We start from the raw sequence: 24,477 nt of genomic DNA, 5'->3' as shown, positions 1-24,477 counted from the left end.
TCATTTGAAAAGTGGAGGCGTTCGTTTTTAAAAAATTATCAAATTGCAGACAGGTATTTATGACTTAGCTGAAATAGCCTAAGTTAGGTCACGGTGGAATGAAAAATGATGGAGGCAGAACTGGGAATTTTTTAATATCCATGTAAGTAGACAGAAGCATAACTTGAAGCATTTATATCCCTGTTAAGTTTGGCATTTTCCAAAAATGATTTTAAATTTAGAATCTTTCCTCTGTCTTTGTATTTCACTGGACTTAAAGCTGGAAGTGGAGATACTTCAATAATGGTCACTTTCTAATAAAATTCAAATATTTTCTTTGTAATTTTTAGCTTTATTATTAGGGAGACTTTATGAGATCAAATAAATGAATCCAAGGTGTCTGGAAGTGATAAGCCAACTGTAATGTAGGTGGACCATGATATGGATATTTTAGATAAGTAGTAAATGACTTTTGTATTATTTGTGTTTGACTTTGCGGTACATTTTTAACTTTACATTTAAATATGTAAGTCTGAAGTTTTTGGAGTTCGCAGCATTTTTGGCAAATGAAAAAAAGGGTGTCTGTAGTGGCCACTTCATGTTCACACACATATATATATAACATATATGCTTACTAATAAATGTCTTCTATAATCTAGAAGGCTTGAGTTTATTGGCCAGCTCTGTGACCTTGAGCAAGTCATTGTCCTTCTCTGGGCCTCTTTCTTTTCTATTTGTAGAATATGAGGTTGGAATAGAGTAGATCCTTTATAAAGTTCTCTTTTAGTTCTTAACTTTTTATGTTTATAATTTACTCTCAAGTTGGCTTATAACTCCTCTGGAGTCAGAAGATACACCTAAGCATTTTCACTTGAAATGCCTTTTATGATACTTGATCAAGAGAGTAAGGAAGTGAACAGAATATTTTTCCTTTCCTACTTTGTACTGAATTAGAGTTAATAAAAATGGAAGTTAGGGCAATAGCTGTTTAGCTTTAACCCCCATCCTAAATGAGGCTTCACTATAGCTAGTGAAATCTTAAGCCCAAGTCACAACGATAACCCTGAGAAGATCCGAAAAGGAATGTACTCCCGTGACATATGACACTGGTTCTTTCAATAGTAGAGATTGATTTACACATATTATCTCTTTAGAACATAAGTGACAGAAGACTTTTGGAATACAGTTCCATGTCTGGCTAGCCTGTTTTCTGACAAGTTGATAAGGTCACTGCTAGAACACTTATACATAAGTTTTCAGAAGTGATATACATTTCTGAGAAAAACATGTTTTTCTTTTTATAAAATGGGGTTATATGCTCTTTTGGTGCTGTTAATATGAGTTAGGAATGTAGCCCAGGTTCTATTATTATTCAAAGTGAATTTGACAATTTGGAAATCTGAATCTGTAAGTTTAGAAACCTTTCTGGAAAGTAACCTGTTATTAAATGTCAAGTCCATTTATGACAGTCTCAGTGAAGCAGGGCAGAAATTGATTTGAGGAAAAACCACTTCAGATATGATCAAGGAATTATTTTCGGACAACCTCTTGCCAAATGGGTCTTGACGCAGCTTTTTCACTTGATCACTTTTCTCTGGATCTGAGGCTTTATTCTTCAAAACCTCCTATTTCTGGCCCCTCCCCCTCCATTTTGCTCTTCTCCAGGCTAGAGACAGAGATGGGAATCCATTCAAATAACAGAAACCACACTATCAAAAGCTAGTTTGGAGGCATATTTGCAGAGTTTGAAAATTCCTCATTTCTCTTACTTGTATGTTTACATACATTAATCTAAATGGATTCCTATTGGTGTTGACATTTAAAAGAAACAGGGTGACACCTAACTATTTTACTTTTCTGGGCTACACTCTATTAATATAATCTCTAGGACTCAGACCTAGAGTTGTTTCAGGTCATATGTTAGAGTCTAAATTGAGGGAACCTTTGTGCTAATGTTGGTAAAAACCGTCCTTGCTCAGCAGGTTCTCAGTGGTTATTAGGTCTAAAATGATGACCATATGCATTATGGACTTTATTTTTTAACTTGGACCACTGTATTCTGATGAGGTACTCTTAAACTGTGGAAAAGAATTTGTTTGGATGTATAAATGTAGCTTCCTTGGAAGACAGTAGAATTTGGATCATGTTTATAATTCCATGAATCCACTAGGGTTGTTATGTTATATATCTAACATAATTTACACATGCAATTCCACTGCCCCCAATGAATATTAAAACTGCAACCTGAATTAGGTTATCTATACCTAGAATTGCCGTTTTTATAAAGCAATTAATTAAAATGAAGATGCTCTTTTCTCATATTTTGACACTTCAGCAATATGCCATTTTTTTCTGATAAAAATATTTCAAATTCAGGCTTTTATCTTAGAAATTCTTTGATAGCAATGATAATTAAAACTATCAACAGTAGAGGAGGACCCAACAAATACAACAACTATTTATCTTGCCAATGTATGAGATGTAGTGACTATTGGTTAGAGTGTAGTAGGCGTTTTTAAAAAACAGCACAAATTCTAAATACTAATTTTGATACTATCAAATTTTAAAATGTAGTAAGTTAACTGAAACACACAAACACAGAAAAATAATTCACCTAACTTATTAGATATGACATATACTATGGGGTAAATATTTCATTGGCACACATTAGGAAACTAACACATCTTTAAGAAACAAGAAAATTCAACAGCCCTCACAATAAGAAGTTGTAGTATTTAAGAACGAAACAAGCCACTAATACCTAGAAACCACAAGCTGACAATTCTTTGGAATCTCTTCAGCCTCCCTTTGATGCTGTTCATTGACCCAGCATGGGCAGCGTGTAGCACTGAATGGCAACAAAGATGGGCAGGGTAGTTTGCCTTATCTGATAGCTGGTGGGGACTGCTGACCACATCCCTCAGCTCTGTGGGAAGATGGTATGAGATCCTGAGGATGGTCAGGAATCTGTGTAGCAGCAAGAGTAGCAAAGTGGCACCTGGGGCTTCAAGGAAGCATGGGTGAGAAAAGCAAAGCAAAAGGGTTAAGCACCCAACTGCACCTCTGCTGATTAGGTGCAACACCCCTTCAGTTGGTTGTAAGATGGACTTAGTGTGTACAGATATTGAAAAGGCAAATAATAATGAAAGTAATAATAAAACAAGAACAAAAATGGAGAATGTGGCTATAAAAGATGGTGCAAATAATAGAAGTTTCACTCTCCTTTCTTGGGGGCAGGGGCAGTGAGGGAATCATATTCTGTGTCATCTCTGAGAGCAAGGAAATTACAAATTTCTGTTGAGTTCCAGAACAGATGATTAGGGCTTGACTTAGAGGCGAGTTGTAACTTGTTCTTCCTGTCCATCACCCCATTTGTGCATGAGCAAGTCACAAGCCTCTCCCCAAGTTTCAAATACATCCTCTGAGGAGTCTAAAAGTTTAGAATTGAGGAGCAGATGCTGGATGCACAGTGAAGAGAGCTGGAACAGGCTAGAGGGCATTCACTGCTCTGAGCAGCGCCCTGGACTTCACCTAATTCTACCTCACTGAGGTTAATTTCACTTTGAGAACAGGCCTCTGCTTTCCCTTTCTCCATCTGAGAATATCTGATGTCCTGCCACATACAGTGCTGCTGAACAATTCCATCAGAAATTGTATACATTGGCTCTGAACTGGGTTCAGACATATGACCATTAAATTTGGAGAACAGGAGACCCAGTTTCTTGAGAGAAGGACCCATGAAGGAGCGTTTGCTTGATGACTCAGCTTTTGACTTTCCTTGGGCACCACTGGACCTTGGCATGGTTCTGATGAGAGGTGGCCCATGGCAAGCCTTTTTCTTGCAGCCTAAATTAAAAGAGACACTCTTGGATTTGGCTCGAGCCCCACCACTGCCATCATTAGTATCATCTCTCTGAGAGAGTTCAGTGCTGCTAGTGGAAAAGCTTCTCCTTGGGTGTTTTCTATTTCCCAAGAGGTCAAGCACTTCATACCGAAAGCTGGAGATGTCTTGCTTTAATTCCTAGGAAAAGAGAGGAGACATATTATGTCAAGAAGCTTGGTCTTTATTTCAAAGTAGGCACATTAGATACCTTTGGAATGTTCCAGGTTTTTGCCTAGTAGTAAATCACAAAATAAAACACCAGAAAAACATATTAATAATTCCGTGGGCAGGGCTGGCCATTGGCAAACTTGTACAATGGGTAAAGTTGATTCAGGATTAGCTAACACTTTAGTAGGGATTAGTCTGTTGAGGCGCTTTCATAAGGACTAACTCCTGCTCAAGTATTAACTAACAAGGTATTAGATTAGGACACTGGCTCTCACAGGTGTCTGCATATAAAAGGACTACTGAAGAGGAAAAAGCTTTTAAGACTCTAACGAGTGAAACTAGAGAAGTGGAATGTCAGGTGATGAGACTGCTGTTTTGAGACATGGGGCCCTGTTCAAACCTCTATGAAATGTCTTCTATCTCCAACTGAATGCTTACATACTAGACTGTTCCTTTAAAAGCCAAGCTGAAATTTGTTCATGTACTTCCCCTGCTCAAAACTTGTTACTAACTTGTCACTAACTTTAGGAAAAAATAGAAATGCCATACCATGGACTACAAGGTTTTTCAAGGCCTAGTACCTGTTGCTTTCTCCAGTTTCATCTTTCTACTCTTTTCCTAGGCTCTCCGCTGTCCACCTGTATGGACATATTCTCCCTTGCCTCTGGGCCTTTGCCTGTGCTGTTCTCTCTGTCTAGAACACTCTTCTCCCCAACTCCCCTTTATCTGGCTGGCTTCACTTTCAAGCCTCAGCTTAAGCATCACTTCCATTGGAAAGTCTGTCTTGACTCCCCAAGTCCCAGTTGAGAGTCCCTCCTCTCTGTGTTTCCACAGTGTCCTGTGTTTAACCTGTCAGAATATACAATTGTTCATCACCCTTTATTATTGTTTGTCACTCCTTGAGAGTAGGAGCTGGTTAGATCTTGCTCACCACTGTACCAGAGCACGTAGCAGAGTGCTTGGAACATAGCAGACCCTCGGTAGATGAATTATGTCTATGAATTAGAATAATGGCCTTCCTGTGTGCCTTAGAAAATATAGACGTTCATGGACACAGGGAGGGGAACATCACACACAGGGGACTGTCGGGGGTTGGGGGTTAGGAGAGGAATAGCATTAGGAGAAATATCTAATGTAGATGATGGGTTGATGGGTGCAGCAAACCACCTTGGCATGTGTATACCTATATAACAAACTTGCACGTTCTGCACATGTATCCCAGAACTTAAAGTATAATAAAAATTTTTAAAAAGAAAAATATATATAGATGTGTTCTAGGATAGGATTTCTCAATCTTGGCACTATTGACATGTTGGGCTGGATACTTCTTGTTGTGGGAGGCTGTACTATTCATTGTAGGATACTCAGTAGCAACCTTGTCTTTACTGTCTGGATACCAGTGTGACAACCAAAAGTATCTCCAGACATTGCCAAGTGTGGTCTTGGGGACAAAATTGCCCCGGTTGAAAACGGTTGTTTTAGGCTAATGCCACTAGTAGAATTTTAATGTTTAATGGTAGAGTTTCTTAAGACCTTAGATTTAATAACAGATCTATTATTATTATTATTATTTAATTATACTTTAAGTTCTAGGGTAGATGTGCACAACGTGCAGGTTTGTTACATATGTATACTTGTGCCATGTTGGTGTGCTGCACCCATCAACTCGTCAGCACCCATCAACTCGTCATTTACATCAGGTATAACTCCCAATGCAATCCCTCCCCCCTCCCCCTTCCCCATAATAGGCCCCGGTGTGTAATGTTCCCCTTCCCGAGTTCAAGTGATCTCATTGTTCAATTCCCACCTATGAGTGAGAACATGCGGTGTTTGGTTTTCAATAACAGATTTTTTGATCTTATATCTTTTAAGTAAAGAAGATCTTTAAGTCTCCAGGCATCTTCCCTTTGCTATCTTGTCCCTCACCACCATGCATCCTTGCCACATCATTTAAAGCATTCAATTTCCACACTGAGAAACACTCAGAATATTAAAAGAACGCATACAGCAGATTTCCTTCTTTCATGACACTGATTGTGGTGTGACATACATTGGTAAAATCTCTCCGTCTACTGAATGAAAGACAATTCTAAGAGAATAAGCATTATAACTGGCTTTGCTATATTGTAAGCAGATGAAATTCCATCACCAGAAACCTCACACACTGTGAAGATTAAATGATGCTTATGATATGTAAAATGAGAAATCACTTCATGATTAAATTACCTTAAAATTTTCTTCTGTTAGCCCCTCATTTGTTTTGGAATTTCTTATCATAGCAGCCACGTATCTTTTGACTAAATTCCTGATAACTTCCTGGAATTACAAAACATGAAGAGGCATTCAATCTCCTTCTCAGGCTCTCAGTTCAATAAGAAACTTACATAGGAAATAAAACATGCTTAGACCTCCTTTGCAGTGGAAAATCCTCATAGGATCCAGCCTTTTACTGTAAAAAATGAGTTAAGTCCATTGGCTAAACAACTATTGTGTCTCTGAATTTAGTGTCAGAATCAAATTCACCCTAAAGGAAAATTTTTTACCCGAGCATAAGGTAAACATGTATTTCCAGTGGAATAATTCTTGCATGGTCATATAGTTAATATTTTCCTTTAGGATGGATTGCACATTAACACTCCTAGTAAAATGAGAGTTTTATTCTCCTTTTATAAAATTGAGAGAATTTTCTTCAGAGTCACTAAGTCTGCTGATTTTAATGTCCACTAATTACATAGTGAAGATATTTTTCTCGTAGTCAACCTACACTTCTCCTTTACAGGAATGTCCTCTTTTCACTTAGTTCCCAGGGGAGTGGTCTGCACGTGGTCACTACAGTTTGTATTAGTGATGGTGATGATGATAGCTACCGCTTATTGCAATGTGTCAGGCAACACATGCACATAATACATATTATACATACTCATCACTCAATTTTCACAACTCTGTAAGTTAAGTTTATTACTATCCCCACGTTACAGATGAGGAAGTCAAGCCTCAATAGGCTGACTCATCCAATGTTACACAACTAGTAAGTGTCAAGATTAGACTTTCATTCTACTTCAGTCTGATTTTAAGGCCAATGGTATTGCTTCTTCTACTATGTCTACTTGAGGAACTCACTGAGATGTGCAGGAATCATTTTTTTTTGTTATCATTGAGGGCTATGAAGCAGAACATGAAGACAATGAATCTTATTTAAGGTTTATTATTATAAAGGAATAACATTTGAAGGTGGGAGTAGGGAGAGGAGGTTTACATACAAAATACCGTATTTTCTGCTTCTCTTTGTTAGTTATGGTCTAAGGGGAACAAAGTTAGGAGAAGTGACCTATAGAATAAGGATGCATTTCCTTCAAACGCTGTAGAACATTTTTCTACTTTGGTTTTCTTTTGATCAGGATGGTGAGAGATGGTTGTCTCTTATTTGTGGTTTGCAAGGATTATTCTCAAGAGATGTTGGTGATATTTGTATGCTTGGCTGTTTTCTAGCTGGTGGAAGAGTGCCCTAATGTTTATTAGGTTTATTACTTTTTTTTTTTAACAAAATACAGAAGTGCTTCTCTATTTCTTTGATTAAAGTCATGTTGTAATTTATCAAGATCTAAGTTCCTGACATTCAGATAAGCTTTTACTTCATTGAGGTTAGTTTCCTCCTGTTATATATTACCATTACCCTATGTATTTTTTCTACATGGCAGTTTTTATCCTTTTAATCACTTAATTTTAATACAATCATCCCTTGTTATATACTCTGGGGATTGGTCCCGGGACCCCCGCCCCGTATACCAAAATCCATGCATACTCAAGTCCTGCAATCGTCCTGCAGAACCTGCAGATGCAAAAAGTCAGCCCTCTTGTATATGTGGTTTTACATTCCATGAATACTATATTTTCTATTTGCGTTTGGTGTAAAAAATCTGCCTATAAGTCGATCTACACAGTTCAATCCTCTGTTGTTCAAGAGTCAACTGTAATTTTAATGATGTGTTATTTTATCCCTGCTAGATAATAAATTTCATAAGGGCAGAAAGATTGCATCTTTTTTGTTCATAGTGATTTTTCTAGTATCTAGTGTAGTATTTTATGTACAGTAGGTACTCATATGTTTGACTGACTGACCAACCACATATTCTATTTTATGTAATTTCAAGGAAGACAGCTTTCTAAGTCATAGTTGTTGCTGATCAAGCCGAGGCAGTGCATAAGGGCCATGAACAGGATTATAAAGCAGGTGATTCCACTTGGAGAAGGTACGTCAGTCCTTGGTAAATTACAGCCTTTCCAAGCCTCCTATCCCAGTCAAATGGGATCGTGTCCAGACATAGCCAGAGTGAAGTTTGCTTCTCCTCCACAGAACCAGCCAACAATTATTGTGCTTCATCCCTGTGAGGAAGCTTTACCTGATAATGTTGATTTTGTATCAGGCTGTCAGCATTGCGTTCCTATAATTGAAAATAGAGATGTTACATGAGCAGTCCCAGCACCCTACCCACCCAAACATCTGAATATATTTTTAAATATTAGGACTGGAGAATGATACGGGAGCTCCTGCCTGACAAACCCCCAAAGCAAATATATGTTGGAATGATTTTATGATGCTTAAAACAGTGAGTGTCACAAAGGAGGGACGGGAAGAAACAGTTTTGTTTAAAAAGATTCATAATTTTGGTCAGGTGCAGTGGCTCATGCCTGTAATCCCAGCACTTTGGGAGGCCAAGGCGGGAGGATCACGAGATCAGGAGTTCAAGACCAGCCTGGCCAACATAGTGAAACCCTGTCTCTACTAAAAATACAAAATTTTGCCCGGCTTGGTGGTGTTCGTCTGTAATCCCAGCTACTTGGGAGGCTGAGGCAGGAGAATCGCTTGAACCCGGGAGGTGGATGTTGCAGTGAGCCGACATGGTGCCACTGCACTCCAGCCTGGATGACAGAGTGAGACTCCATCTCAAACAAACAAACAACAACAACAACAAAAAATTAGCCAGGTGTGGTGGTGGACGCCCGTAATCCCAGCTACTGGGGAAGCTGAAGCATGAGAATTGCTTGAACCCAGGCAGCAGAGGTTGGCAGTGACCCGAGACCATGCCACTGCACTCCAGCCTGGGTGACAGAGTGAGACTCCATCTCAATTTTTTAAAATTAATTTTTTAAAATTAAAAGTCTTACTGTGAAGCTTCTCAAGTTGCGCCTTCTCCGTCTACCATCAGGGTCTCTTTTGGGGCAGAAGGTGTTGTTGAACCAGTTACCAAGGTATAGAAATGACTTGGGGCTGGGGATGATGTTGAAAGGAGGTGGCAAGGTGCCACCTTCATCAAAGTAACTCATCCAGAGCTTTGTCCTTGCAAACTTCCACTCGATATCAGCATGATCCTATGAAAGATAATGAAGTTCAAGGATTTGGGATGGGAAACTGCATGATGTACTCACTTCTCATTCTAAACTTTCTAGTTGCTGCTATAGAGGGCAATAAGTCAAGAGCTATATAAATTCAAATTATACATACCCTGTCACCCAGTAACCCTGTTCTTAGAAACATATCTTATCAATATACTTACAAAAACATGCATGTACATGGTTGTTTACTGTAGCACAGATAATAGTAGCAAAACAACTGGCAGCAATCTAAATAATCAACAGTAGAACTGGTTAAATAAATGGTGTTACATCTATAAAATAGTATAAATACAACTACTAAAATATGGTAGATCCATAAACATTATATATATGTATATATATGCATCTGTCCAAGCCCTCTAAGTGAATAAAGCAATATAGAGCACAACATATGTACAACGATTCTATTTATACATCTGGAAAATCTTTATATTAACATGCTTACATGTTCTAGACAAGTACACACTAAACTGTCAATAGTAGTTATTTTTAAGGCGTGGGATTGTAGTGGGAGGCTTTTTTTTTTTAAAAAAAGAAAAATCAACTTTATTGAGGCATGATTTACACAGAATAAAATTCAACCATTTAAAGTGTTTGATGAGTTTTGACAGGTATATATACCCATGTAACAATCATTATAATCAACACACACACACATCAGTGTACATTTCTAGGAGTTTTAAGAGCTGTATTGACTGATGTAACCACTACTACAATCAGGATACACAACAGTTCTATCACCCTCCAAAGTTCCCTATTGTTACCTCTTTGTAATCAAACTCTCCCAACTTGTAACCTCTGACAACTGCTGCTCTGTTTTCTGTCCCTATAGTTTACGTTTTCCAAACTGTCATATAAATGGAATCATACAGTAGATAACCTTTTAAGACTAGTTCATTTTACTCAGCATAACACCTTTAAGATTCATCTGTATTTTCGTATGTATCAATAGCCCATTCAATCACATTGCTGGGTAGTTTTCTATTATATGGATGCATGATGGTTTGTTTGTTTACCTACTGAAGAATATTTGGGTTATTTACAGTTTTTTAGCAATTATGAGTAAAGCTGTTATGACCATTCATGTACAGGTTTTTGTCTAAACATACATTTATTTTTTTCTAACTTAAATATCTAAGAGTGGTATTGCTGGATCGTATGTTAAGGGTGTGTTTATAATAAAATGCCAAACTGTTTTCCAGAGTGGCTATACTGTTTTCCATTATCACTAATTGCTCTATATCTTCTTTAGTGCTTGTCAGGTTTTTAAAGTTTAGTCATTCTAACAAGTATGTAGTGGGATCTCATTATGGTTATAGTTTGCATTTCCCAAATGGCTAATGATGTTGAGCATCTTTTCACATGCGTATTTACCATCTGTATATCTTCTACGATGAAGTGTTTTTCAGATCCTTTGCCCATTTTTATTGTATATAGGTAATATAATATAGAGTATATATATAAGTATATATATATATATTCTAGATACAATCCCTTTGTTAGATATATGACTTGCAGGTATTTTCTTTCAGTCTGTATCTTGTCTTTTCATTCTCTTAATGATGTCTTTACTGGAGCAAACTTTTACTTTTGAGAAAGTCAAAATTATCATGTTTATAAAACTATCAATTTTTTTATAGATTGTGCTTTTTGTGTCATGTCCAGGAACTCTTCAGCTAACCCAAGGTCATGAAGATGTTCTCCTATGTTTTCCTCCACAACTTTTATAGTTGTAAGATATGCCTTTAATTCTATGATCCATTTTGAGTTAATTTTTCCATAAGGGAAGAGGTTTATGTTGAGGTTCTCTTTTAAAATATGAGTGAACAATTGCTCTGACACCATTTGTTGGAACAACTCTCATTTCTCCATTGAACTGCTTTTGCCCCTTTGCTGAACATCAGTTGGGCATGCTGGACTACTAGACATCCACCTTCAAAAGAGTAAACACCTACGTTATAACACGTACAAAACTCAACTCAGAATGGATCATAGACCTATACTAGCAGATAAGAACTACAAAACTCTTAATAGGAAAGCATAGGAGTAAATCTTTGTGACCTTGGATAAAACGATTTCTTAGATATGACACCAAAAACCAAGTGACAAAAGAAAATAGGTAAATTTGACTTAATCAAAATTAAAAACATTTTTACATAAAAGGACAGCATAAAGAAAATGAAAAGACAACTCATAGAATGTGAGAAAATAATTTAATATCATATACTTGATAAGGGACTTGTATCACAATATATAAAGAATAATTATGGTGGGGCATTCCAAGATGGCCAAATAGGAATAGTTCTGGTCTGCAGCTCCCAGCATAATTGACACAGAAGATGGATGATTTCAGCATTTCCAACTGAGGTACCTGGTTCATCTCTTGGGACTGGTTGGACAGTGGGTGCAGCCCACGGAGGGCAAGCTGAAGCAGAGCAGGGCGTCACCTCACCCGGGAAGCACAAGGGGTTGGGGGATTTCCCTTTCCTAGCCAAGGGAAACCCTGAAAGACTGCTTGGATAAACAAGGCACTCCCGCCCAAATACTGCACTTTTCCCAAGGTCTTAGCAACTGGCAGACAAGAAGGTTCTCTCCTGTACCTGGCTTGGCAGGTCCCATGCCCACGGAGCCTTGCTCAGTGCTAGCGTAGCAGTCTGAGATCAATCTGCAAGGCAGCAGCCTGGCTGGGGGAGGAGCATCTGCCATCGATGAGGCTTGAGTAGGTAAAGTGACTGGGAAACTCAAACTGGGCAGAGCCTGCCATAGCTCAATGAGGCCCACTGCCTCTAGATTCCACCTCTGTGGGCAGGGCATAACTGAACAAAAGGCAGCAGACAACTTCTGCAGACTTAAATGTCCCTGTCTGATAGCTCTGAAGAGAGCAGTGTTTCTCCCAGCACAGCGTTTGAGTTCTGAGAACGGACAGGCTGCCTCCTCAAGTGGGCCCCTGACCCTCATGTAGCCTAACTGAGAGACACCTCCCAGTAGGGGCCGACAGACACTTCATATAGGCGGCTGCCCCTCTGGGATGAAGCTTCCAGAGGAAGGATCAGGCAATAATATTTGCGATTCTGCAATATTTGCAGTTCTGCAGACTCCACTGGTGACACACAGGTAAACAGGGTCTGGAGTGGACCACCAGCAAACTCCAATAGACCTGTAGCTGAGGGACCTGACTGTTAGAAGGAAAACTAACAAACAGATAGGAATAGCATCAACATCAACAAAAGGGTCATCTATACCAAAACCCCATCTGTAGGTCACCAACATCAAAGACCAAAGATAGATAAAACCACAAAGATAAGGAGAAACTAGAGCAGAAAAGCTGAAAATTCTAAAAATCAGAGTGCCTCTTCTCCACCAAAGGATCGCATCTCCTTGCCAACAACGGAACAAAGCTGAATGCAGAATGACTTTGACAAGTTCACAGAAGTAGGGTTCAGAAGGTCGGTAATAACAAACTTCTCTGAGCTAAAGGAGGATGTTCGACCCCATTGCAAGGAAGCTAAAAACCTGGAAAAAAGATTAAACGAATGGCTAACTAGAATAAACAGTGTAGAGAAGACCTTAAATGACCTGGTGGAGCTGAAATCCATGGCATGAAAACTTTGTGATGCATGCACAAGCTTCAATGGCCGATTGGATCAAGTGGAGGAAAGGGTATCACTGATTGAAGATCAAATTAATGAAACAAAGCGAGACATCTAGATTAGAGAAAAAAGAGTAAAAAGAAACTAACAAAGCCTCCAAGAAATGTGGGACTATGTGAAAAGACCAAATCTATGTTTGATTGGTGTACCTGAAAGTGATGGAGAGAATGGAACCAAGTTGTAAAACACTCTTCAGGATATTATCCAGGAGAACTTCCCCAGCCTATCAAGGCAGGCCAACATTCAAATTCACTAAATACAGAGAACACCACAAAGATACTCCTTGAGAAGAGCAACCCCTAGACACATAATTGTCAGATTCCACAAGGTTGAAATGAAGGAAAAAGTCTTAAGGGCAGCCAGAGAGAAAGGTCGAGTTACCCACAAAGGGAAGCCCAGCAGACTAACAGTGGATTTCTTGGCAGAAACGCTAGAAGCCAGAAGACAGCGGGGGCCAATATTCAACTTTCTTAAAGAAAAGAATTTTCAACCCAGAATTTCATATCCACCCAAACTAGACTTCACATGTGAAGGAGAAATAATCTCCTTTATAGACAAGCAAATGCTGAGAGATTTTATCACCACCAGGCCTGCCTTACAAGGGCTCCTGAAGGAAGCACTAAACATGGACAGAAACAACTGGTACCAGCCACTGCAAAAACATGCCAAATTGTAAAGACCATCGATGCTATAAAGAAACTGCATCAATTAACGGGCAAAATAACAAGTGAATATCATAATGACAGGATCAATTTCACACATAACAATATTAACCTTAAAAGTAAATGGGCTAAATGCCCCAATTAAAAGACACAGACTGGCAAATTGGATAAAGAGTCAAGATCCATGAGTGTGCTGTATTCATGAGACCCATCTCACGTGCAAAGATGCACATAGGCTCAAAATAAAGGGATGGAGGAACATCTACAAAGCAAACGGAAAGCAAAAAAACACAGGGGTTGCAATCCTAGTCTCTGATAAAACAGACTTTAAAAGATCTAAAGAGACAAAGAAGGCCATTACATAACGGTAAAGGGATCAATTCAACAAGAAGAGCTAGCTATCCCAAATATATATGCACTCAATATAGGAGCACCCAGATTCATAAAGCAAGTCCTTAGAGACCTACAAAGAGGCTTAGACTCCCACACAATAATAATGGGAGACTTTAACACCCCACTGTCAATATTAGACAGATCAACGAGATAGTTAACAAGGACATCGGGACCTGAACTCAGCTCTGCAACAAGAAGACCTAATAGAAATCTACAGAACTCTCCACCCCAAATCAACAGATTATGCATTCTTCTTAGCACCACATCACACTGATTCTAAAGTTGATCACATAATTGGAAGTAAAACACTCCTCAGCAAATGTAAAAGAACAGAAATCACAACAAACTGTCTCTCAGACCACAGTGCAATCAAATTAGAACTCAGGATTACGGAAGTCACTCAAAACCGCACAACTACATGGAAACTGAACAACTTGCTCCTGAATGACTACTGGGTAAATAACAAAATGAAGGCAGAAATAAAGTTGTTCTTTGAAACCAATGAGAACAAAGACACAACGTACCAGAATCTCTGGTACACATTTAAAGTAGTGTGTAGAGGGAAATTTATAGCATCAAATGCCCACAAGAGAAAGCAGGAAAGATCTAAAATCGACACTCTAACATCACAATTAAAAGCACTAGAAAAGCAAGAGCAAACAAATGCAAAAACTAGCAGAAGGCAAGCAATAACTAAGATCAGAGCAGAACTGAAAGAGATAGAGATGCAAAAAAACCCTTCAAAAAATCAATGAATCCAGGAGCTGGTTTTTTGAAAAGATCAACAAAATCGATAGACCACTAGCAAGACTAATAAAGAAGAAAAGAGAGAATCAAATAGACACAATAAAAAATGATCAAGGGGATATCACCACTGATCCCACAGAAATGCAAACTACCATTAGAGAGTGCTATATACACCTCTATGCAAATAAACTAGAAAATCTAGAAGAAATGGATAAATTCCTGGACACATACACCCTCCCAAGACTAAACCAGGAAGAAGTTGAATCTCTGAATAGACCAATAACAGGCTCTGAAATTGAGGCAATAATTAATAGCCTACCAACCAAAAAAACTCTAGAATCAGATGGATTCACACCTGTATTCTACCAGAGGTATAAAAAGGAGCTGGTACCATTCCTTCTGAAACTATTCGAATCAATAGAAAAATATGGAATCCTCCATAACTCATTTGATGAGGCCAACATCATCCTGATACCAAAGCCTGGCAGAGACCACAAAAAAAGAGAATTTTAGACCAATATCCCTGATGAACATCAGTGCAAAAATCCTCAATAAAATACTGTCAAACTGAATCCAGCAGAACATCAAAAAGCTTACCCACCACGATCAAGTTGGCTTCATCCCTGGGATGCAAGGCTGGTTCAACATATACAAATCAATAAATGCAATGCATCACGTAAACAGAAACAATGACAAAAACCACACGATTATCTCAATAGATGCAGAAAAGGCCTTTGATAAAATTCAACACCCCTTCGTAGTAAAAACCCTCAATAAACTAGGTACTGATGGAGCGTATCTCAAAATAATAAGAGCTATTTATGACAAACCCACAGCCAATATCTATTGAATGGGCACAAACTGGAAGCATTCCCTTTGAAAACTGGCACAAGACAAGGATGCCCTCTCTCACCACTCCTATTGAACATAGTGTTGGAAGTTCTGGCCAGGGCAATCAGGCAAGAGAAAGAAATAAAGGGTATTCAATTAGGAAATGAAGAAGTCAAATTGTCCCTGTTTGCAGATGACATGATTGTATATTTAGAATACCCCATCGTCTCAGCCCAAAATCTCCTTAAGCTGATAAGCAACTTCAGAAAAGTCTCAGGATTCAAAATCAATGTGCAAAAATCACAAGAATTCCTATACACCAATAACAGACAAACAGAGAGCCAAATCAGGAGTGAACTCCCATTCACAATTGCTGCAAGGAGAACAAAATACCTAGGAATCCAACTTACAAGGGATGTGAAGGACCTCTTCAAGGAGAACTACAAACCACTGCTCAATGAAATAAAAGAGGACACAAACAAATGGAAGAATACTCCATATTCATGGATAGGAAGAATCAATATCATGAAAATGGCCACACTGCCCAAAGTAATTTATAAATTCAGTGCCATCCCTATCCAGCTACCAATGACTTTTTTCACAGAATTGGAAAAACCTACTTTAAAGTTCATATGGAACCAAAAAAAGCCCACATTGCCAAGACAATCCTAAGCACAAAGAACCAAGCTGGAGGCATCATGCTACCTGACTTCGAACTATACTAGAAGGCCACAGTAACCAAAACAGCATGGTACTGGTACCAAAACACATATATAGACCAATGGAACAGAACTGAGGCCTCAGAAATAACACCACACATCTACAACCATCTGATCTTTGACAAACCTGACAGAAACAAGAAATGGGAAAAGGATTCCCTATTTAATAAATGGTGCTGGGAAAACTGGCTAGCCATATGTAGAAAGCTGAAACTGTACCCCTTCCTTACACTTTATACAAACATTAATTCAAGATGGGTTAAGACTTAAATGTTAGACCTAAAACCACAAAAATCATAGAAGAAAACCTAGACAATACCATTCAGGACATAGGCATGGGCAAGGACTTCATGACTAAAACACCAAAAACAATGGCAACAAAAGCCATTTTTCTGTCCTTGTGATAGTTTGCTGAGAATGATGTTTTTCAGCTTCATCCATGTCCCTGCAAAGGACATGAGCTCATCTGTTTTTATGGCTGCGTAGTATTCCATGGTGTATATGTGCCACATTTTCTTTATCCAGTCTATCATTGATGGACATTTGGGTTGGTACCAAGTCTTTGCTCTTGTGAATAGTGCCGTAATAAACATACGTGTGCATGTGTCTTTATAGTAGCATGAGTTAAAATCCTTTGAGTATATACCCAGTAACAGGATTGCTGGGTCAAATGGTAATTCTAGTTCTAGATCCTTGAGGAATTGCCACACTGTCTTCCACAATGGTTGAACCAATTTACACTCCCACCAACAGTGTAAGTGTTCCTATTTCTCCACATCCTCTCCAGCATCTATTGCTTCCTGACTTTTTAATGATTGCCATATTAACTGTTGTGAGATGGTTTCTTATTGTGGTTTTGATTTGCATTTCTCTGATGACCAGTGATGATGAGCATTTTTTCATGTGTCTGTTGGCTGCATAGAGGTCTTCTTTTAAGAAGTGTCTGTTCATGTTGGGGGAGGGATAGCATTAGGAGAAATACCTAATGTAAATGATGAGTCAATGGGTGCAGCAAACCAACATGACACATGTATACCTATGTACCAAACCTGCGCATTGTGCACATGTACCCTAGAACTTTGAGTATAATACATACATACATACATACATACATACATAGGGGAAAAAAAGACTGAAGGATTTATTCCCCCAGCTTTTGGGAAGCTTGTATGCTGACAGTCTTCTTCAGTGACTGTCTTGCTAAAGAAAGCTGCTTTATTCAAGGTCCTGCCACCTTCTAGGGACAGCTTGCAACAAATAACTAGTCAATGTGGGACTGTTAAGACCTGATCTGTGGTAGCTCATGCCTGGAATCCCAGCACTTTGGGAGGCCAAAGCTGGGGATCACTTGAGGCCAAGAGTTCAAGACCAGCCTTGGCAATATGGTGAAACCCCCATCTCTACTAAAAATACAAAAAATTAGCTGGGTATGGTGTCTCACACCTATAATCCCAGGTGCTCGGGAGGCTGAGGCAGGAGAATCACTTGAACGCAGGAGGCAGAGGTTGCAGTGAGCCAAGATTGCTCCACTGTACTCCAGCCTGGGTCACAGAGCAAGACTACATCTCAAAAAGAAAACAAAAAACAAAAAACAAAAAAAACAAAAGACCTGACCCCCTCACCTCCTCAGGGAACATCTCTGAAGCATCATCCCAGCTTTAGAACTCCCCATAGGATTGGCTGAGGACTGGTTTTGATTACACTGCAGCCCACTTTCTCTTTCTGCCAATTTTGCTTCCATCCTTTTCCTCCACAGATCCCAAGAGCATCTACCATTGAAGAGGCATTAAATAACTAAGTGGAATGACTCAACCCATTGATGTCAGCCAACTTTCTCATCAGCCACCCTAGTCCTGGCACAATGGATTCATAAACAGAGGAGACATGGAAGCAAAGAAGGAAGCTATCCATGGGCCCAAGCTACTGTCATAGCCAAATAATCACCATGACACCAACAAAAACCATTGCTGAAACTCAGTACAACAATATCCCTTGAAGATACCAACCAGCCACTCGGTGGCAAGTTGACCATATTGAACCCTTTCCATAATGAAAGGGGCAGCCATTCATTTTCACAGGAACAGGCAGGTATTCTGTGTATGGGTTTGCCTTTCCTGCCTGTAGAGTCTCATCCAACATGACCATCAAAGGCTTATGCTATATTTAATCCACCAATGTGACATTCCACGTATCACTGCAGCAGACTAAGGGACCTACTTTACAGCAAAGGACACACAACAGTGGTCACATGACCATGGAATCCACTGAACCCATCATATGGCACACCCAAGCTACTGGCCTCATAAGCAATGGAACAGCCTATTGAAAGCTTGGCTAAAGTGCCAGCTTGGAAGTGATACCCTGTGAGGATAAAGCACTATCCTTGGAATGCTTTTACACTGTTGGTTGGAGTGTAAATTAGTTCAACGACTGTGGAAGACAGTGTGGTGATTCCTCAAGGATCTAGAACCAGAAATACCATTTGATGCAACAATCCCATTACTGGGTACATACCCAAAGGATTATAAATCATTCTACTGTAAAGACACATGCACACATAATTTACTGCAGCATTATTTACAATAGCAAAGACTTGGAACCAACACAAATGCCCATCAATGATAGACTGGATAAAGAAAATACGGCACATATACACCATGGAATACTATGCAGCCATATAAAAGAATGAGATCATGTCCTTTGCAGGGACATGAATGAAACCGGAAGCCATCATTCTCAGCAAACTAGCACAGGAATAGAAAACCAAACATCACATGTTCTCACTCATAAGTGGGAGTTGAACAATGAGAACACATGGACACAGGGAGGGGAACATCACATACCAGGGTCTGTCAGGGGCTGGGGGGCAAGGGGAGGGAGAACATTAGGACAAATACCTAAGGCATGCGGGGTTTAAAACCTAGATGACGGGTTGATGGGTGCAGCAAACCACCATGGCACATGTTTACCTATGTAACAAACCTGCACATTTTGCACATGTATACCAGAACTTAAAATTTTAAATTAAAAAAAAAGCACCACCCTCCACAACAATCACCATTATATAGTGCTGTATCCCCAACAGAATACCTTGGGGAGGAATCCATGGTGTGGGAGCAGCAGTGTTCCCACTTGCTATCAGTCCCAGTGACCCACTTAAAAAATTTCTGTTTTCATTCTCACAAATGTAGCCCACAGGGTCAAAGGTCTTGGTTCCCAAAGGGGAAACATTTCCACTAGGGAACACAGCAAGAGTCTTCATTGAACTTTAAGCTACATCATCATCCAGGCACTTTGGGCCCTTCATGCCAAGGACCAGCAGGCAAGGAAAGGATCCTGGTTGGGGTGATTGACTCTTATCATAAAGAGGCAGTCCAGCTATTGTTACACAATGGAGGCAGGAGGCATATTTTTGATACCCAGATTATCAGCTTGGACATCTGTTAGTACCACCTCGCACAATTTCGATGGCAAATGGACAAGTTCAGCAGCTACAGCCTAAGAAGATATGGCAAACAAGAACCGGAATGCCGCCGGGCACGGTGGCTCAAGCCTGTAATCCCAGCACTTTGGGAGGCCGAGACGGGCGGATCACAAGGTCAGGAGATCGAGACCATCCTGGCTAACACGGTGAAACCCCGTCTTTACTAAAAATACAAAAAAAAAAAAAAACTAGCCGGGCGAGGTGGCGGCGCCTGTAGTCCCAGCTACTCGGGAGGCTGAGGCAGGAGAATGGCATGAACCCGGGAGGCGGAGCTTGCAGTGAGCTGAGATCCGGCCACTGCACTCCAGCCTGGGTGACAGAGCGAGACTCCGTCTCAAAAAAAAAAAAAAAAAAAAAAAAAAAGAACCGGAATGCCTCCGTTTTGACAGTCTGAGTCACTCCACTAGGAAAGTCACCTAAACCTTCACAGGGACTCGTCGATGGTAAGGAGAAACCAGAATGCACAGCAGAGGAGCGGGGGTGTGAATATCAGCTACAGCCTCAAGACCAGCTGCAGCTGCAGGGGGGCTGTAATTCATCCTACCAACCCTCCTTTTACAAGTCATCCCTAGAAAGAGTCCCATCAGCGTCCCGAAGGAGCCACTCCCAGAACTCTTGTAAAGAAAGCAGATCTGATAAAGTAAGAGAGCAAAATAAAAATCATTTCACAATGGGGGAGACAGAAGTAGGTGGTTCCAGAAAGGCTGAAATAACTATAATGAGTATGGTGGAAGATGAAAACCTCTTCCATGTAACTGTATTCAGGTTTAATAGGGCACAAGGGAAAAGGAAAGATATTCCGTTATCCAGCTACATAAATAGAAAATCGATTCCTGCGATGCAAGTTGAAAAGCTTTGGCATGTGTTGTCTCAAAGTAACAACTGTACACATTATAGTCAATTTTGTGTAATAGTATTGGTACTTTTATACAAATGCAAAGTACTTTGTCATTACTTGTAGTACCATAAATATTATTTATAATGTGGTTTCTAGGGGAAAATACTCCAACCAAGGAGCTTATACATGAGATACAACATAATAGAGTGAAAATATAGGTTTGGGAGTTAGCCTTTCATTTAAGTCCCAGGGTTACTGCTTACAAGCTGAGTCTCGAATCTTTCTGTCCTTGAGTTTCTACATCTGCAAATGGGAATGGTATGCACACATCCCTCATGCAGTGTTTGGAAAAATAAATGAGACATTGTATGTCAAAGATTGGGTAAGCATATAGTAAGACATCAGATATTAGCTGTTTAAAATTATTGTTACCATAGGTTTGTTTAAAAACTCTTTTTAATGTGAGCCAATGTTTCTATTTAGATTCTTGGAAATGAGAGGGCAATTGAAAAAGGCCATTTGAGATACAAACATAATTTCCTAAACAAATATTTTATTTTGTGTATTTATGCAGCAGTTAAGAACCCTGTCATAAAAGCATTTGGTGGTCTTAAACTTAATTATTGTTATTCCCAGCTTAACCCTGAATAAGGCTAAAAGCAGACACAAAGTGGAGAAATCAGAAATGAAAAACTACTGATGATATTAGAATAGTGATAAATGTTTTCTTCTATTATAGTGAAGTTTAAGGTAAATATATTTTGGAGTCTAATATAGTGTGGACTTTTCCTAATACTTTCAATAAAATGTAGGTAAGAAAATATAATGCTTTGTATTATACTGTAATTGATTTCTCCTATATCTTTACATGCACAGACACACTGTTGTGTTTTCCCAGCCCCTGTATCTTTTATTAAATGAAATAACATGGACATAATATTAAATAAAAGAACAAGGGTGAAGATAAAAAAAAAAAAAAAGAAAGCAGATCTGAGTGACGCTATATTAGGCTGTTCTCGCATTGCTATAAATAAATATCTGAGACTGGGTAATTTATTTAAAAAAATTACAACTCAACAATGAAAAGACAAACCAATGTAAAAATGGGAAAATCATTTGAATAGACATTTCTTCAAAGAAGATATATAAATGGCCAATAAGCCCCTGAAAATATTCTCAACATCATTAGTCATTAAGAAAATTCAAATCAAAACCACAATGTGATACCACCTCATACCCACTAGGATGACTATTATAAGACAGGTAATAACAATTCTTTGTGAGGATATACATAAATTGGTCCCCTCATACACTGCTGGTGTGTGTGTAAAATGGTATAGCCACTTTGGAAAGCAATATGGTAGCTACTCAAATTGTTAAACGTAGAGCTACCACATGACCCAGCAAATAATCCACTTCTAGGTATACACCCAAGAGAAATGGAAACATATCTCCACTCAAAAACTTGTATACAAATGTTCATAACAGCATTTTTATAATGACTGAAGAATGAAAATAGCCCAAATGTCCATCAACAAATAAATGGATGAACAAAATTTCATACAATGAAATATAATCTGGCATTAAAGAGGAATGAAGTACTGATACATGCTACAACATGGACGAACCTCGAAAATGTTATGCTAAGTGAAACTAGCCAGTCAGTCACAAGAGGCTCTATTCTATGATTCAATTTCTGTGAAATGGTCAGAATAGACAAATCCATAAAAATAGAAAGTAGATTAGTGGCTGTTGGGGGCTAGTGGGAGAAGGAATGGGGGTATGGGGCTTCATTTTTAAATGAGAAATGCTCTGGCATTAGACAGTAGTAATGGCTGCACATATATTCAAATATACTAAAAACCACTTAATTATACAACTTAAAAGGGTACATATTATTGTATGTGAATTATATATTAGTAAGACTTATTTTTTTAATGCAAAAGAAATAATCAGTTGGGGATATTTTTGTGAGTCTATGTCTGAATTCTCTGTTCTGTTACATTAATCTATATGTCCATCTTTGCATCATACCACTCTGTCTTGATGGCTGTAGCTATATAGTAACTGTTGAAATTAGGTAGCGCAATTCCATTCCTTCCACTTTTTCTTTGTCACGATTGTTAATATCTTTATTCTGTTAAGTCTTCTAGTCCACAAATACAGTATATCATTTTTTTCATTGTGTTTTATAGTTTTCAGTGTACAGGTCCTCTACATATTTTGTTAAGCTTATAACTAAGTATTTCATTTTCTTTGCAGTGACTATCAACGAGACTTAGTTTATTTGGGCTGCTATAACAAAATACCATAAACTGAGTGGCTTGTAAACAACAGAAATTTATTTCTCACAATTCTGGAGCCTGGGAAGTTCAAGATCAAGGTGCCAGCAGATTTGCTGTCATCTGGCCTTCTTGATGTAACCTCATATGATGAAGCAAAAGGGGGCAAGGCAGTGTCCTCTGGGTCCTCTTTTATAAGAGCACAATTCCTGTCAAGAAGATTCTGCCCTTATAATCTTATCATCTCCCAAAAGCCCCATCTAATACCATCACATTGATGATTAGGTTTTCAACATATGAACTTGGGGGAAGGGGACACAAAACATTCAGATAATAGCCGGAGCTATATTTTAAAATTTCAATTGCCAATGGTTTATTGCTAGTAAATATTGAGATTTGTGTGTTGACCTTGCATTCTGTGGTCTTGTTAAACTAATTTTTAGTTCTAGGAAGTTGTTTTGTAGATTTCATAGGTATTTATTCATGTAACATCATATTGTTTCTAAATAGAGTTTTCCTTCTTCCTTTCCAATCTGTATATACTTAATGATTTTTTTTTCTTATTTCACTGTCTAGAATTGCCAGCACAACATAGACTAGAAGTAGTGAGAGTAGATATATTATCTTTATTACTGATTTTAGACAAAAAGCCTTCAATCGTTCACCCTTAAGTTTAATGTTTGCTGTAGGTTTTGTGGATTCTTTATATCAGGTTGTGGAAGTTACATTCTATTCCTAGTTTGTTGAGACCTTTTTTTAAAAAAAAAAAAATCTTAAATGTATGTTGAAGTGTGTCAAATGCTTTTTCTACATCAATTGATATGATCATGGGCTTTTTCTTGTTTTAACTGTTAATATGATTGGTTACTTTGCATTCCACAGATAAATCCCATTTAGTTATTTATAAATAGTTTGTTTGTTTGGTAGTTTTTGCTTTAAATATTTTGTATATGTCATCACAATGACTTCTAGTGCCCATGGTTTCTGATTTAAAAAAAAATTAGTTGTTGTCATATTGAAGATCTCTTTTACGTGACATAATAACTTTTCTCTTGCTGCTTTCAAGATTCTTGATTTGTCTTTCACTTTGTCAGTGTGACTATGATGTAAATATCTTTGTATTTATCCTGGAAGGGGTTATTTGAACTCTTAGATGTATAGATTAATTTTTTTCATCAAATTTGGTAAGATTTTGTCCATTATTTCTTCAAATATTCTTTCTTCCCATTTATCCTTGCCTCCTGGGACATCCATTATGTATATGTTGGTACATCTGATGTCCCACAAGTCTTTGAAGTTCTGTTCAGTTTTCTTCACCCTTTTGTCTTTCTGTTCCCCAGACTAGAAGTCTTAATTGATCCATCTTCCAGTTTGTTGATTCTTGTGTCATTTCAAATCTGCTATTGAGCCTCTGTAGTGACATTTTCATTCTGTTATCGTGCTTTTC

The 24,477-nt window shown here is 38.5% G+C and overlaps 1 protein-coding gene across 1 annotated transcript in view; it reads right to left on the bottom strand.

Annotated features, from left to right (window-relative positions):
* Positions 1-3,308: 3,308 nt before the first annotated feature.
* Positions 3,309-24,477, bottom strand: part of TRPC5 (transient receptor potential cation channel subfamily C member 5) — a 194,687-nt gene continuing 173,518 nt past the window's right edge. Inside the window, 5 exon segments of the mRNA XM_033201482.1 lie at positions 3,309-3,427; positions 3,430-4,000; positions 6,257-6,346; positions 8,431-8,472; positions 9,197-9,400. Of these exon segments, the coding sequence (XP_033057373.1) occupies positions 3,309-3,427; positions 3,430-4,000; positions 6,257-6,346; positions 8,431-8,472; positions 9,197-9,400 (1,026 nt within the window).

This window comes from Trachypithecus francoisi, unplaced genomic scaffold (genome assembly GCF_009764315.1).
Source record: "Trachypithecus francoisi isolate TF-2019V2 unplaced genomic scaffold, Tfra_2.0 Lachesis_group6, whole genome shotgun sequence".
NCBI classification, from domain to species: Eukaryota; Metazoa; Chordata; class Mammalia; order Primates; family Cercopithecidae; genus Trachypithecus; species Trachypithecus francoisi.
The sequence above is the reverse complement of the archived record's forward strand: the minus strand, read 5'-3'. Positions and strand labels throughout refer to the sequence as shown.